At 36.9% G+C, this 12,394-nt stretch overlaps 1 protein-coding gene across 4 annotated transcripts in view; it reads left to right on the top strand.

Moving 5' to 3' along the window:
- LOC126380007 (nucleobindin-2) overlaps positions 1-7,550 on the top strand; it is a 32,115-nt gene extending 24,565 nt beyond the window's left edge. For 2 of the 4 annotated variants that reach the window (XM_050029078.1, XM_050029077.1), the window contains exons 4-10: positions 155-262; positions 1,077-1,244; positions 2,943-3,065; positions 3,652-3,757; positions 4,377-4,610; positions 5,992-6,095; positions 6,356-7,550. In XM_050029078.1, coding sequence (XP_049885035.1) covers positions 155-262; positions 1,077-1,244; positions 2,943-3,065; positions 3,652-3,757; positions 4,377-4,610; positions 5,992-6,095; positions 6,356-7,105 — 1,593 coding nt within the window. In that variant the 3' untranslated portion in view covers positions 7,106-7,550. Of the gene's footprint in view, positions 1-154; positions 263-1,076; positions 1,245-2,942; positions 3,066-3,506; positions 3,607-3,651; positions 3,758-4,376; positions 4,611-5,991; positions 6,096-6,355 lie in introns of all 4 variants that reach the window. The other 2 variants (XM_050029079.1, XM_050029080.1) reach the window with 2 other exon arrangements.
- Positions 7,551-12,394: the final 4,844 nt, after the last annotated feature.

Here is a 12,394-nt window from a genome sequence, read left to right as displayed (position 1 = left end):
CATCAATCCGCACTGGGCCCGCGTGATGGTTTAAGGCCTGATCTCCCTATCCATCCATAGGGAAGGCCCGTGCCCCAGCAGTGGGGACGTTAATGGGCTGATGATGTTGATGTGGAGAAAAGTGAATAGTTGCATAACAATTTTTTTATTTCAGTCTGGGAAAATTGCAGAACAGCTGGACTTTGTAAACCACAATGTAAGGACTAAACTTGATGAGATTAAGCGGCGTGAGTTGGAACGTTTACGTCATCTAGCTACTAAGGTAATTTCCCGTAGTATTTCCATAGTATTCATCATTTATCTTTCATTGTGGCATGACTCATTTTAAATTGGATTTTAGAATGTTGATGTTAATTTTTTTTTTATTCTTATTTTTAACGAGGCTTTGAACACCCTGTGTGATCATGCCAGCCTCATAGGTGCTTTCGTGTACCTATCCCTTAGACAAGGGATTGGTCAACCAGATAGTATAAACTAAAAGCCTTATTTGATAATGGCTCTGATAACCAGCAATTGACTTCTCCGTTGCCAAGAGAAATCACACCTTGAGAGCGAAGAACCTTTCTTCTCACGTCTATATTCCGGGCACATTCCAACAAAACGTGGTAAAGGTCATCGACCATATGACAGACATGGCACAGAGGTGAAGGTTTAATACCCATTAAATGATAAGAATTAAAATGTTGATGTTAAGAATTAAAATTCATATAATATTCAATTGGGATAGACAATATCATGGAATTCCACTTACTACGATCCTATCACACCACGTTTGCCACTTTCATCAAAGTGGCAGTCTTCATACATGTTCAATCTACTCACTGCCGCAGTCATTAGAAAAAATCAACATCTCTATAATGAAGTCATCACACAAAGAACAAAACACGAACCAATCTTTCATGATTGCGACAGAAGGTAATGGAATAGCTTGACGGCTAGAGTAGAAGTTAATTAATTGAATAAACTAAAACAACACTGCTTCCACAGAAGCAGAAGTTTTAGTGCGTCGCCGCCGAACACCTACGAACCTATGGAATTAGTAATACTCAGAGAATTACACTTCTTTTATATTTCAGCAATTTGAGATAGACAACAATTTGGATACCACTGGCAAAGTTCCGACAAATGAGCACTTGGATCATGCTAATCCTAACACTTTCGAAATTGAAGATCTGAAGAAACTCATTAAGAAGACTACAGCAGACCTGGAGGCTGCAGACAAGCAGAGGAAGGAACAGTTCAAGGTAAGAAGTAAAATTGTTGTTATGACTATTTAAATATGTATCAAGGTCCAGGAAAGTTTCACTATAATAACAAAATCATAAGTTTTATCGTACTTTTTTGGCATACAATGTTTACCTTGTCATTTTTAGGGTTTCGTAGCCAAATGGCAAAAAACGGAATCCTTATACATTCGTCATGTCTGTCTGTCTGACCATCCGCATGTCATAGCCACTTTTTTCCGAAACTATAAGAACTATACTGTTGACACTTGGTAAGTAGATGTATGTGAACTGCATTAAGATGTTTACACAATAATAGAAATAAAGAAATTTTGGGGCTCCCCATACTTGGAACTAAAACACAAAAACTTGTTTTCATTAAACCCATACACATGAAGCATCTATGGATAGGTACGTCTTAAAAAATGATATTGAGGTTTCTAAAGGGATACTGGAAAGGGATACCTAAGGGATACTTCCCATAGACCTAGAACCATGAAATTTGGCAAGAAGGAAGGTCTTACGGCACAAGTAAAAGGAAAAATCGGAAAATCGATGATGTCCACAATCAACCATAACAAAAATAAAATGTTTTAGTATTTACAAACTTATATTTGCAGTTGATTAACTAATCGCAACATAGTTGATGTCCATACATCACGACCTAGTTGTGTGGAGACAACAGTTTTCCAACGAACAAAAAAATGTTTGTGCGTTTATAAACTTATTTAACAACATAACATGGCATCACGCCTATGTCCTTAAAGGGGATGACAGAGGTGTATAGTATTATACACCCACGCCTTGCCAGCTACGTTACGTGCGTGCGTGTGTTGAGTTTGTTGTGTTGCTATATTGTGTTGTGTATGATTGTTGTGCTATTTTTTCAACGGTAAAGTCAAACCCTCCCTTAGACTATCTTTGTTAACCACAGACGACACAACGCATAGAGAAGTGTTATAAAATTCATTCGTTTGTCTATGTTTCGTTGCTCCAGAACAGATGGGCCGAATTCGATGCAGTTGTTTTAGTTTGATAGGTGGTATTAGCGGGAAGTTTCTTAGATATAATTAAAGGTGATATAATTAATAGGAACTCGACAGAAAACGTAACGGAAGTCCCCCGAGTTTGGACTTGTTTAATGAGTCTTGATAAGCACTCTGGCCGTAGGTGGCTGGATAGGATAGGAACTCGACATTTAAAAGACGCAAAACCCTCAAGTTTGGATTTGTATTGATGAGCACTGGCCAAGGTGTTCAGGGTTTGATAATGACTAGGTGGCAATTTTTACGGAACTCTCGGTGCACGGGTCAGACTCGCTTTTCACCGGCTTTTTATTTTATTTTAAAATTTAAAAACATTTTATATAAGAAATAAATTACATTAATCAGTAGTAACATTTAGGTACGTAGAGTGCCCATTGGCAAAGGCTTTCCCCAATCTTTTCCACTCCCCTTTGCATAGAACCTCTCTCATCCAGGTTCTATTACCCGCTCTGATTATTTCATCTTCGGAATGGTCTTCCTTTTCTTCTTTTACCGTCCCTGGGCAGGTTCCTGTGATACATTAACTTCATTTGTCTGGACCCCACATTATTTGTATGTTTATATTAATGTATTACAAATAAATAAATTCCACTATCTACAACTGTTTATATTTTAATAGACATAATACTTAATATTTTCGTGATCGTATATTCATAAAAGCATTTTACTCTAGGAATACGAAATGCAAAAAGAATTCGAGAAACATCAAAAAATGGAGAACATGGATGAACCACAGAAGAAGGAATACATGGACAATCTTAAGAAGGAGGAGGATGCAAAGAAACACCATCAGCCGGTAATTGTTTGTACATAAAAACTGCTTGGAAAGCTATTCTCAAGCAGACATCTGATGTGCTGGAGTGAGTCATTGTAGGAACCACATTGCATGGCTACACTAATTGTGTCAGTATTGTTTTCGACTGTGTTTACAAAACAGCTATTATGCGAACCATGTTTGCATTACCAATGTTTAGGAACTCTTTACACTTATATGTTCTTGGTTTGTTTGATTTGGCAGACTAAAATGTACTGTATATGTGTAGCATATTAGCGATATTATTATATGTCTTCCTGTATATAGGTCCGTTAAGAAAGGAGAAGTTAGGAGCTCAAGTGTATTTGTCTGTATTATAATGTCTTAGTAATTTACTAATAATGCACGGAGCTACTGTCTTCTCGTAATAATACATGTACATCAGAAAAAAATCATGACCAACTGTTACTTTAAAAAACGCAGCTCCACCATCCCGGTTCTAAACAACAACTAGAAGAAGTGTGGGAGAAACAAGACCACATGGACCAACAATTTGACCCTAAAGCTTTCTTCATGATGCATGGTGAGTGGTGTCGTATATGTTTATTAATTCTCCAATTATTTGTAGCAGCTTCGGCATCCCGTGACGAGAGAACAATTGTTAGAGATTTGGAAAAACGCCGACAAAATGGATGCGAAAGATTTCGACCCAAAGGTGTTTTTCATGATGCATGGTAAGATCCAAAGCGTGCAAATTGTGTGCAGGTAGATTAGAATCAAGATCAGTAAACAATTACCAGTCATCATTATTCCTGATAGTTCACAGCTTGCTCGCACGCTATTTTGGATTTTACAGCATACATATTAATGTTTTTAATAAGTAACAGTATCAATATCAGCATGTAACTTACAAGTATATATTTTTTCGCTTTCATGAACGTTTTTTGCAACTTTTTGTGTAGTTTATTAAATTGTATGTTCTTCGTAATAATGGTAGATAGCATGAAAAGTGTTTGTGTTGTCTTGTCTTTGAATTAATACTTACTTACATGTAAAAAGTATCATTTAAACTCGAAACTTCATTTATAAATAGACTAATTCCACGTTGGTTTGTTTTATAAATATCTCATAGTTGATCATAATTGTAATACACCCATTAAATTTTTGTACCGGCTAATAAAAGATTGCTTGTTTATAGTTCAAGCCAAGCCAATAAGTATTAAATAATTTATTAGCTCTAGGTTTACTTTAATTTTAAATGATATTTTAATTTTTTATTTTTACATCGTGTCAAGTTAGAAAGTATGGGTTTGTACCTACCTAAGTTTATTTATTATTATTATCATTTAACAGATGTGGACGGTAACGGTGTGTGGGACGCGGATGAAGTGAAGGCCCTCTTTATCAAAGAGTTGGACAAACTTTACGGTCCTGGTGGACCAAACAAGGACCTACACGAGCGAGCTGAAGAGATGGAGCGCATGCGCGAACACGTATTTAAAGAAAACGATAGGAACCGCGACGGATTGATCGATTTCAACGAGTTCATGTTGGAAACCCAGAAGTCTGAATTCAACCAGGATGAAGGTAAATCAATTATGATACAATAATTATGATCAACAACATGATCGTCAACATTAGACATTAAAAGTCGATAAAGTTACGTTTTTAATTACAAATAGGTTCTCACTTAATTGATATTGTCATATAGATAATCTGTTTTACTATTTTCCGTACAAAACCAGAGTAGTTTTACTGCAGGGATATATTATTACCTACTAACATAACATAAACTGCCTATATACGTCCCACTACTGGGCACAGGCCTCCCCTCAATCAACCGGAGGGGGTATGGAGCATACTCCACCACGCTGCTCCACTGCGGGTTGGTGGAGGTGTTTTTACGGCTAACAACCGGGACCAACGGCTTAACGTGCCCTCCGAAGCACGGAATCATCTTACTTTTTCGGACAATCAGGTGATTCAAGCCTGAAAAGTCCTTATTACCAAACAAATACCTACTATTGCTTTGCATTTAGTGCGAGTTGACTAAGGTACCTAAATCTATAAGGAAACTGGTTACCAGTACTACCTCTTAAGACTTTCTATGCTACGACGATCCAATCGATCCAGCCTTACTTGGTATAGGCAGTTACCTACCAGCTCATCGTTCATATGCTTTTGTTCATAAGCTTTTCAATGTGGGGAAGTCGTAACCCTTTTGTCAAGTTGCAAGGTTACCTTGCAAGTACCTTTTGCAAGTTAGCTTGTGCATAATGCCATGGATGTGATTCTTCTAAATGTTTTCTTTCTTTTTTTTCTGTTTTAATGCGACGAATGGGTGTCGAGACAAACCTCTGTGGTTTAACGGCATCATTCAAACCATGTATTTAGATTAAGGATTTAATGAAAATAAATAAGAATAAAAAAGTCTCACGACATTCCCGTCACAATACTCCGTCAAAGCAGCTGAAAGTAATGTATTTTTTCTTTACTCATAATCCGGCAATGAAGAAGTAATTTGGCTACAATTTAAATATTAACCAAACAAAACCAGCTGTAAGCTCCCTACATTTTGGCATTGGTTTTGGGAGAACTTGGCCAAGTACTAAAACACATAGGGTATTAATACGATACTCCAACAGCAAATTACATGAGTAGAAACTTTGTTTTGATTTTAGTAGATTGTGTAAGATCCTGTTTTTTTTATATCAGATCTTATTTTGCAGCTGGTTCATTACTAGAATTAATTAGCTTTGCACCCGCGATTTCGTCCTTGTATACTTCGGTTATAAGTTATCCCCTCCCTCCCAACATAGTAAGTAGTCCCCTTAGGATAAAATATAAATAATTATATTATCTGTGTGTAAATTTTTACCCAAATCGGTTTAATTGGGATAAACCCCGAGGGGTTTACGCGAGGAAAGGTAACACCAGGTTATTCAATTAACATTTGTTTTATTTGCAGGCTGGAAATCAATTGACGAGAATCAGATTTACACCCAACAAGAGTACCAGGAATTTGAAAGAAGGAGACTCGAAGAATTGAGATATCTACAACAAAGAGGCTTGGTAAGTGTTCGTTACATTTGTTGAAATGACTCTCCACGCATGGTCTGAGACGAAAAATATTTAAGGTTTTACACCCTACTTATGATCGAGTCACGCCTCAATTATCTTGATGTAACTGTTGTAGTTATACGGGGCGATGGGTTGATAACCCGCTGATAACCTATAACTGTACAATTCATCATAATTATTCATTTTTGAATACCAAAAGTGGCTGAAACTAAGTAGGCTTATAAGTAGACATTTTGTTTGTTTGTATGCAGGTTGATGCCCATGGTCGTCCAATCCCTGGAGCTGAACACCAGATCCACCAGGCACAGAAACAATTCCACCAGTTGTATACTCAACATCAACAACAGTACCTGCAAGGACAGTATCCAGGACAACAGTTCCATGGACAAGCACCACCTGGTTATCCACAAGGGCAAATGCCACCACAGTACCAACAAGCTCCTCAGGGCTATCCTCAAGGACAATTCCAACAGCAACCCGTGCAAGGTCAACAACCACCCCAACAATTCCAAGGTCAGCAACCGCCTCAGGGACATTATCAAGGTCAACAACCACCTCAAGGACAATACCAAGGTCAACAACCACCCCAACAATTCCAAGGTCAACAACCGCCTCAGGGACAATACCAAGGGCAACAACAGCCCCAGGGACAATATCAAGGGCAACAACCACCACAGGGTCAGTTCCAAGGCCAACAAGCGCCTCAAGGCCAGTATCCCGGACAACCCCAACAAGGTCAGTTCCAAGGCCAACCACCGCAAGGACAGTACCAAGCTCCGCCGGCTCAGGCACAGCCCGGTCAGCAGCAGCAAGGTAATAATAACCAGGGGCAGGCACCGCCAGTTCAACAAGCACAGGCAGTGAAGACTGACCCTCAGACTCAAGGTCAAGTATCACCCAATCAAGGACAGCAAGGTCAACCAATCAACCAAGCTCCAGCTCAACCCCAACAAGGTCAGCCCCCAGCTCAAGCGTCCCAGCAGGCGTCGTCAGTCCATTAGTCAAGTCAAGTATAATAGTACAGGACGTTTTGACACCACTCACGGACTATAGATTTTATTTTCTATATTTTATATTTTCCTATTGTTTTCTGACTATGTATCTACTTTTCACTTGGTGCCAAATTAATCCACTCTTGTTCAAAATTCAAAAATATCTTTATTCAGTAGGTAACATAGTTACACTTTGAATCGTCAATTTTTACATAACGAACGTCTCATCCGCCTAAAACTACTGCAGCTTCTCACAACCTGTATAGCCGGGGAAAAGAAGCTGCAAGAAAAACCTCGGCACAGGGCCCTAGACGTTCTTTTTAAAAAAAAAAAAAAATGTTAATTTGTACAATATATACTTTGACTATTAATTGTGTTCAATTATTGCGTAGATATTATTTACGTAGTATATTCGATGGAGATTCTTTAAATTAAATTCCTTCATATCAGCAAATTGTTGTTTTATTTGCGAAATCCCCAAGTAGTAAAGCGTCATGGAAGATTCTTGTCTTAGACTGGTAAAGTACCTAGAGAGATAGCCTATATTTAATATTTATCGGGGTTGTCCTTATTACTTTGTTTATGTCTGATAATGGGGAGCTCCCTTCCATATAGGTGGTTAAGTCAAAAGCGAGCAATGTTATTGCTTATAAAAATTCGACATCTAATACGTATATTTTTTTTATATAGTTCAGGCAATCATAATCAAATAAGCAATGACTCGTTTGTTGTTCAGTGTTTGCATCATCAACGGTTTGAGTCATTAATACCTTTGTATGCTAAGCATGAGTGTTTCTCTTAGAGCATAAATACACACTACAAGGCTAGAGCTGCCTAGCGTAACAATAAGTTAAGCGCTACACTGCACTCAATACTCACCAGATGACAATTATGTACTCGAACTAGATTTACACACTGCAATCAAATCTAGTTAGTTTTTTAAAGAAAGGCCTGGTCAAAAGTAATGTAAATCCACGAGCATGTATACTCATGAGAGTGGAAGAAGCGAATGTGATGAGTCACGTTCGTAGTAAGTGCAATTCCGTGGGCTCTGCCTACCCCAACGGGAAATAGGCGTGATCTTATGTATGCATGTACACTATGACGATATTACGCGAGCGTAAAGGCCTTACCGTTCTATTATATACCTACCTATCCATCTTAGGACTTCATCATTATCAATTTAAGAGCCACGCTCTTGTCGGTGTAGCATTTTCCATTCCAATCTATCAAAGGCCAATTCCTTGACTTCCCTGTAAGACACGACGTTACCTAACCTTAGGACAATCAAATGCCATTAGGGATTACAAGCGTCAATTTACGTATGGTGGTTGGACCAGACATTGAAAGATGGTACTACGTAGTTAAACATTATTTTGACTCATTCTTCCTGAGAAATCGTAATTATCTATGACGTCGTGCGTATTTCTCTGGCTTGGTGCTTTTATATTCCATTTGTTATCTGTTACAATTTTCAGTAAGTATAGTGTGTTGATAGACTAAGGTCTCTACGAAACATATGATATTGTTTCGTTAGGTACATTTTGTGGTTCGTGTCGTGATTAATACTTACCCACCTCTAAGCAAATGACGTAGGTGGCATAGAAGGAAGGAAAAAATGCAATTCTCATTATTTGCATGACAATAGATAATAATTTAGGAGTTGAGAAGGAAGCTTTGTTAAAAATATTTTTAAGGAAGAAACTTCTTGTAAAGTTTTATTCTTTATTAATCGCACGGAATAGAAGAAAGAGGATGGAAAGGCCCTAACGTGCATTTTGTATGGCCTGTCTTCGCCGGTTCAACGCCGCTCTTTTACTACTTCTGCAAATAGATAACTACGACAGCTCTACTGCTTCTCAAATTCTATAACCACTTTACCGGCAATGTATGGTTTAGTGAGAGGCTGCAATTTTATCATTACTTTTCGTAAGATACTGCATACAAAAGTAGATTTTGAGTGTGCGTCAAGCTAGCGGCCTCAAAAAAAAAATGGGCACGAAAAAATAATTTGACCATACCAAAAAATAGTACTCTTATTGAAAAAAATAGTACCTGTTGTAAAAAAATTAGTACCATCACGGTTCTGGATTTATAGCCATGTTTTATTGCACTTGCTAGCTTGACGGTGAGCGAAATTTGGCGAGAGTTAACGACAAGGTCTTTCGCTTTGATTTAAACGCCAAAAAATAGTATCGAAATAGTACTCACCCCCTGCAAAATACCGAAAGTAGTACTTCAACGGTTCCAAAGTTATAAAGGCAGTTCTTTGATCCCGCTAGCTTGACGTTTTGAAAATACCTATTATCTGGGGAACGCTTGCATACTTCAGTATGTAACTAATGTCAATAAACTCGTATGAAATAGTACTCCCTACCATCATAATTTTGATCCGATTCTCTTTGTAGAAATGTTAAAAAATCATCATAACCTATGCCATACATTTGTTGTTGATACAGTCACGTAGACAATTACATAACCTCACAATTTATTCGTAAGTATTGCCATTTTGGAGGTCTACCCTACCATTTCTTTGCACTTCAGTGCTGCTATTACAAAAAATTCCTATTGCATACACCCATATGCACTAATTTTAATAGAAAATGGCTGCATGGGTCTAGTTCTTATCGAAAACAATCTGGGATTTTAATACATCATAATACATTTTTAATCTGCTGTTTTATTTTATAATTTATACCTTCATGTTGAATTTGTTACGGATCGAAGTGTTTGTTAATAAACAATTTGCAGTATTTGTAGAATAACTCAAAGAGTTTCAACAATGATATTACTTTCATCTAACAACCCTGGCACTTCACCAATTTTTACCCAAAAATGGGGAAAAATACTGAAATCTGACAACATTCTTGACCATGTGTAATAATTTTGTTCGCGACTGTACTCGTCTTGATAAATGTATGACATAGGTTATAATGACTTTTTGACATATTTCTACAAAGAGAATCAGGTCCAAATTATGATGGTAGGGAGTACTATTTCATACGAGTTTATTGACATTAGTTACAAACTGAAGTATTCAAGCATTCCCCAGATAATAGGTATTTTCAAAACGTCAAGCTAGCGGGATCAAAGAACTACCTTTATAACTTTGGAACCGTTGAAGTACTACTTTCGGTATTTTGCAGGGGGTGAGTACTATTTCGATACTATTTTTTGGCGTTTAAATCAAAGCGAAAGACCTTGTCGTTAACTCTCGCCAAATTTCGCTCACCGTCAAGCTAGCAAGTGCAATAAAACATGGCTATAAATCCAGAACCGTGATGGTACTAATTTTTTTACAACAGGTACTATTTTTTTCAATAAGAGTACTATTTTTTGGTATGGTCAAATTATTTTTTCGTGCCCATTTTTTTTTTGAGGCCGCTAGCTTGACGCACACGATTTTGATAAGTAACCGATCATACTAAGTTTTATAGGTTTCCTGTGATAAGGAGGAATCTCCTTGCGTGATAAGTAGTCGATATTGACTTTTTGCCCTGCAGGTTATAATGCACAAGACGACCTCCGAAGCTTCGTGAGTCGTTAAGTTTGCAGGCAAGTGGAGTGCAAAGTTGGAGTATGAACTATTTACTCATACTTGTATGGCCGCGTTTCGCGCTCACGTAGCCCTTCCAACCTCATTCTTCAATTCCGTGATTCGTCGTCATTAACACATCTCCAGCCCAGAGTACCTAACATGTATATAGTGCCTAGTATTGTATAGAAACTCTTTTTAGTAATAATATTGTATAAAAACTCTTTTATTCTTTTATTTTAGTTTTTTATTGTATATTCAATGGTATACGTGTATGTAGCAAGGTTATAGTAAGTACATAGGTTATTTAATGTACCTATAATAACTTATATTAAACAAAATATAAATTAAAATATTAATCATCATTTGTTACAATATTTTTTAACAAAATAATATTAATATACCTACTTAACAATTCAAGACCTTACGCAAATATTAATTATATGTACATAATATATATGGCCTTTCATAGAAATTATGCCATTATTTATCTACTACTTTTAACTTAGTTCAATAAATTAATATAACCAATCTCATCAATCAAAAACCTGCCTACCCGTCTTATCCAGTTGCCATTGTCGAGAAAGTCGCTTAGGGTGGGTCTACATTGGTGCTGATTCTGCCAGCTACTTATATTAAATTATATTTTACTCCTAAAATCTATTTTATTCACTTATTGTAACTGAAGGGTGGTAAAAGTTTTAGACAAAAACAAATTAACATAACATAAACTGGCTACATACGTCTCAACGGCTGGGCACACGCCTACTGTCAATCAAACGAAGCTGTTCGTTAAGCCTCTTGCCTTATACTTAACATGGTATTGAGTGAAAAGCCTTCGGAGCACATAGGAGCCAAAAATGAAATCTTCTAAACGGTCACCCATCCAGCGACCCCCCGCTCTCGACATTGTTTAGGTAACCTTGTTGATCGTTAGTAAAATTTAAAACTATACCTATTTATAGTAAGGTACGTTTTTAAACTGGAGTTAGTTACGAAACAAAATACCATTTACTTCATCAATCAAACGTTTTCAGTGTAAGTAGGCAGTGGTAGGTAATGTATACTTACTTATATAACTAGTTCGTATTGTCCCATACAACCCAAGGTACCTTAAAAGAAATGTTATATAAAAACTTATTATTAATTTTAATAATAAAATTTACTACGTATCACGTTGTGTAACAAAAATCGCAGGTGAAGCGTGGGTAGGTAATCAGTTCATCTTGCGATGGATGTACCTCTGACTAAGCCAATTGGGAATAGGTATAAGTAGTTGAGAGCTTATTACGTTATGTTGTTACAAAATGTACTAAAGGTAGGTTAGGACTTAAATGTGAGTAAGTATTAGTGTATATTTACCGCTGTACCTAGGACTAAATGTTGTGGAAGTAAGATTTTTTTATAAAGTTACAGAGGTCGGTAGCGATACTTTACCTAAAATCTTTTCTTCTCGACTTACCTACCACGCGTGACATCATCTTTTTTGCCGTTCAGTGTACATATCAAAGATTATAAAAATACTAGTCTTCCATATTGCACCTACAACCACAATCTAGTCAACAAGTCTCTAAATCCTAAAAAGCTAGGTGGTTGAGTTGCACCTATTTTAGCTTTAAATTATAATTATTAGAAAAGAAAAGTTACTTAGGTAGGTATCTACACCTGTCGAAAGCAGTTAATTAGTAACAGGATTAAATGATGTTTTTATATGTATAACGTAGAAGGTAGGTACATGACTACCTTCTTAGTTAAGTACCTAC

This window comes from Pectinophora gossypiella, chromosome Z (assembly GCF_024362695.1).
Source record: "Pectinophora gossypiella chromosome Z, ilPecGoss1.1, whole genome shotgun sequence".
NCBI classification, from domain to species: Eukaryota; Metazoa; Arthropoda; class Insecta; order Lepidoptera; family Gelechiidae; genus Pectinophora; species Pectinophora gossypiella.
This window is presented reverse-complemented; position numbering and strand designations above follow the sequence as displayed.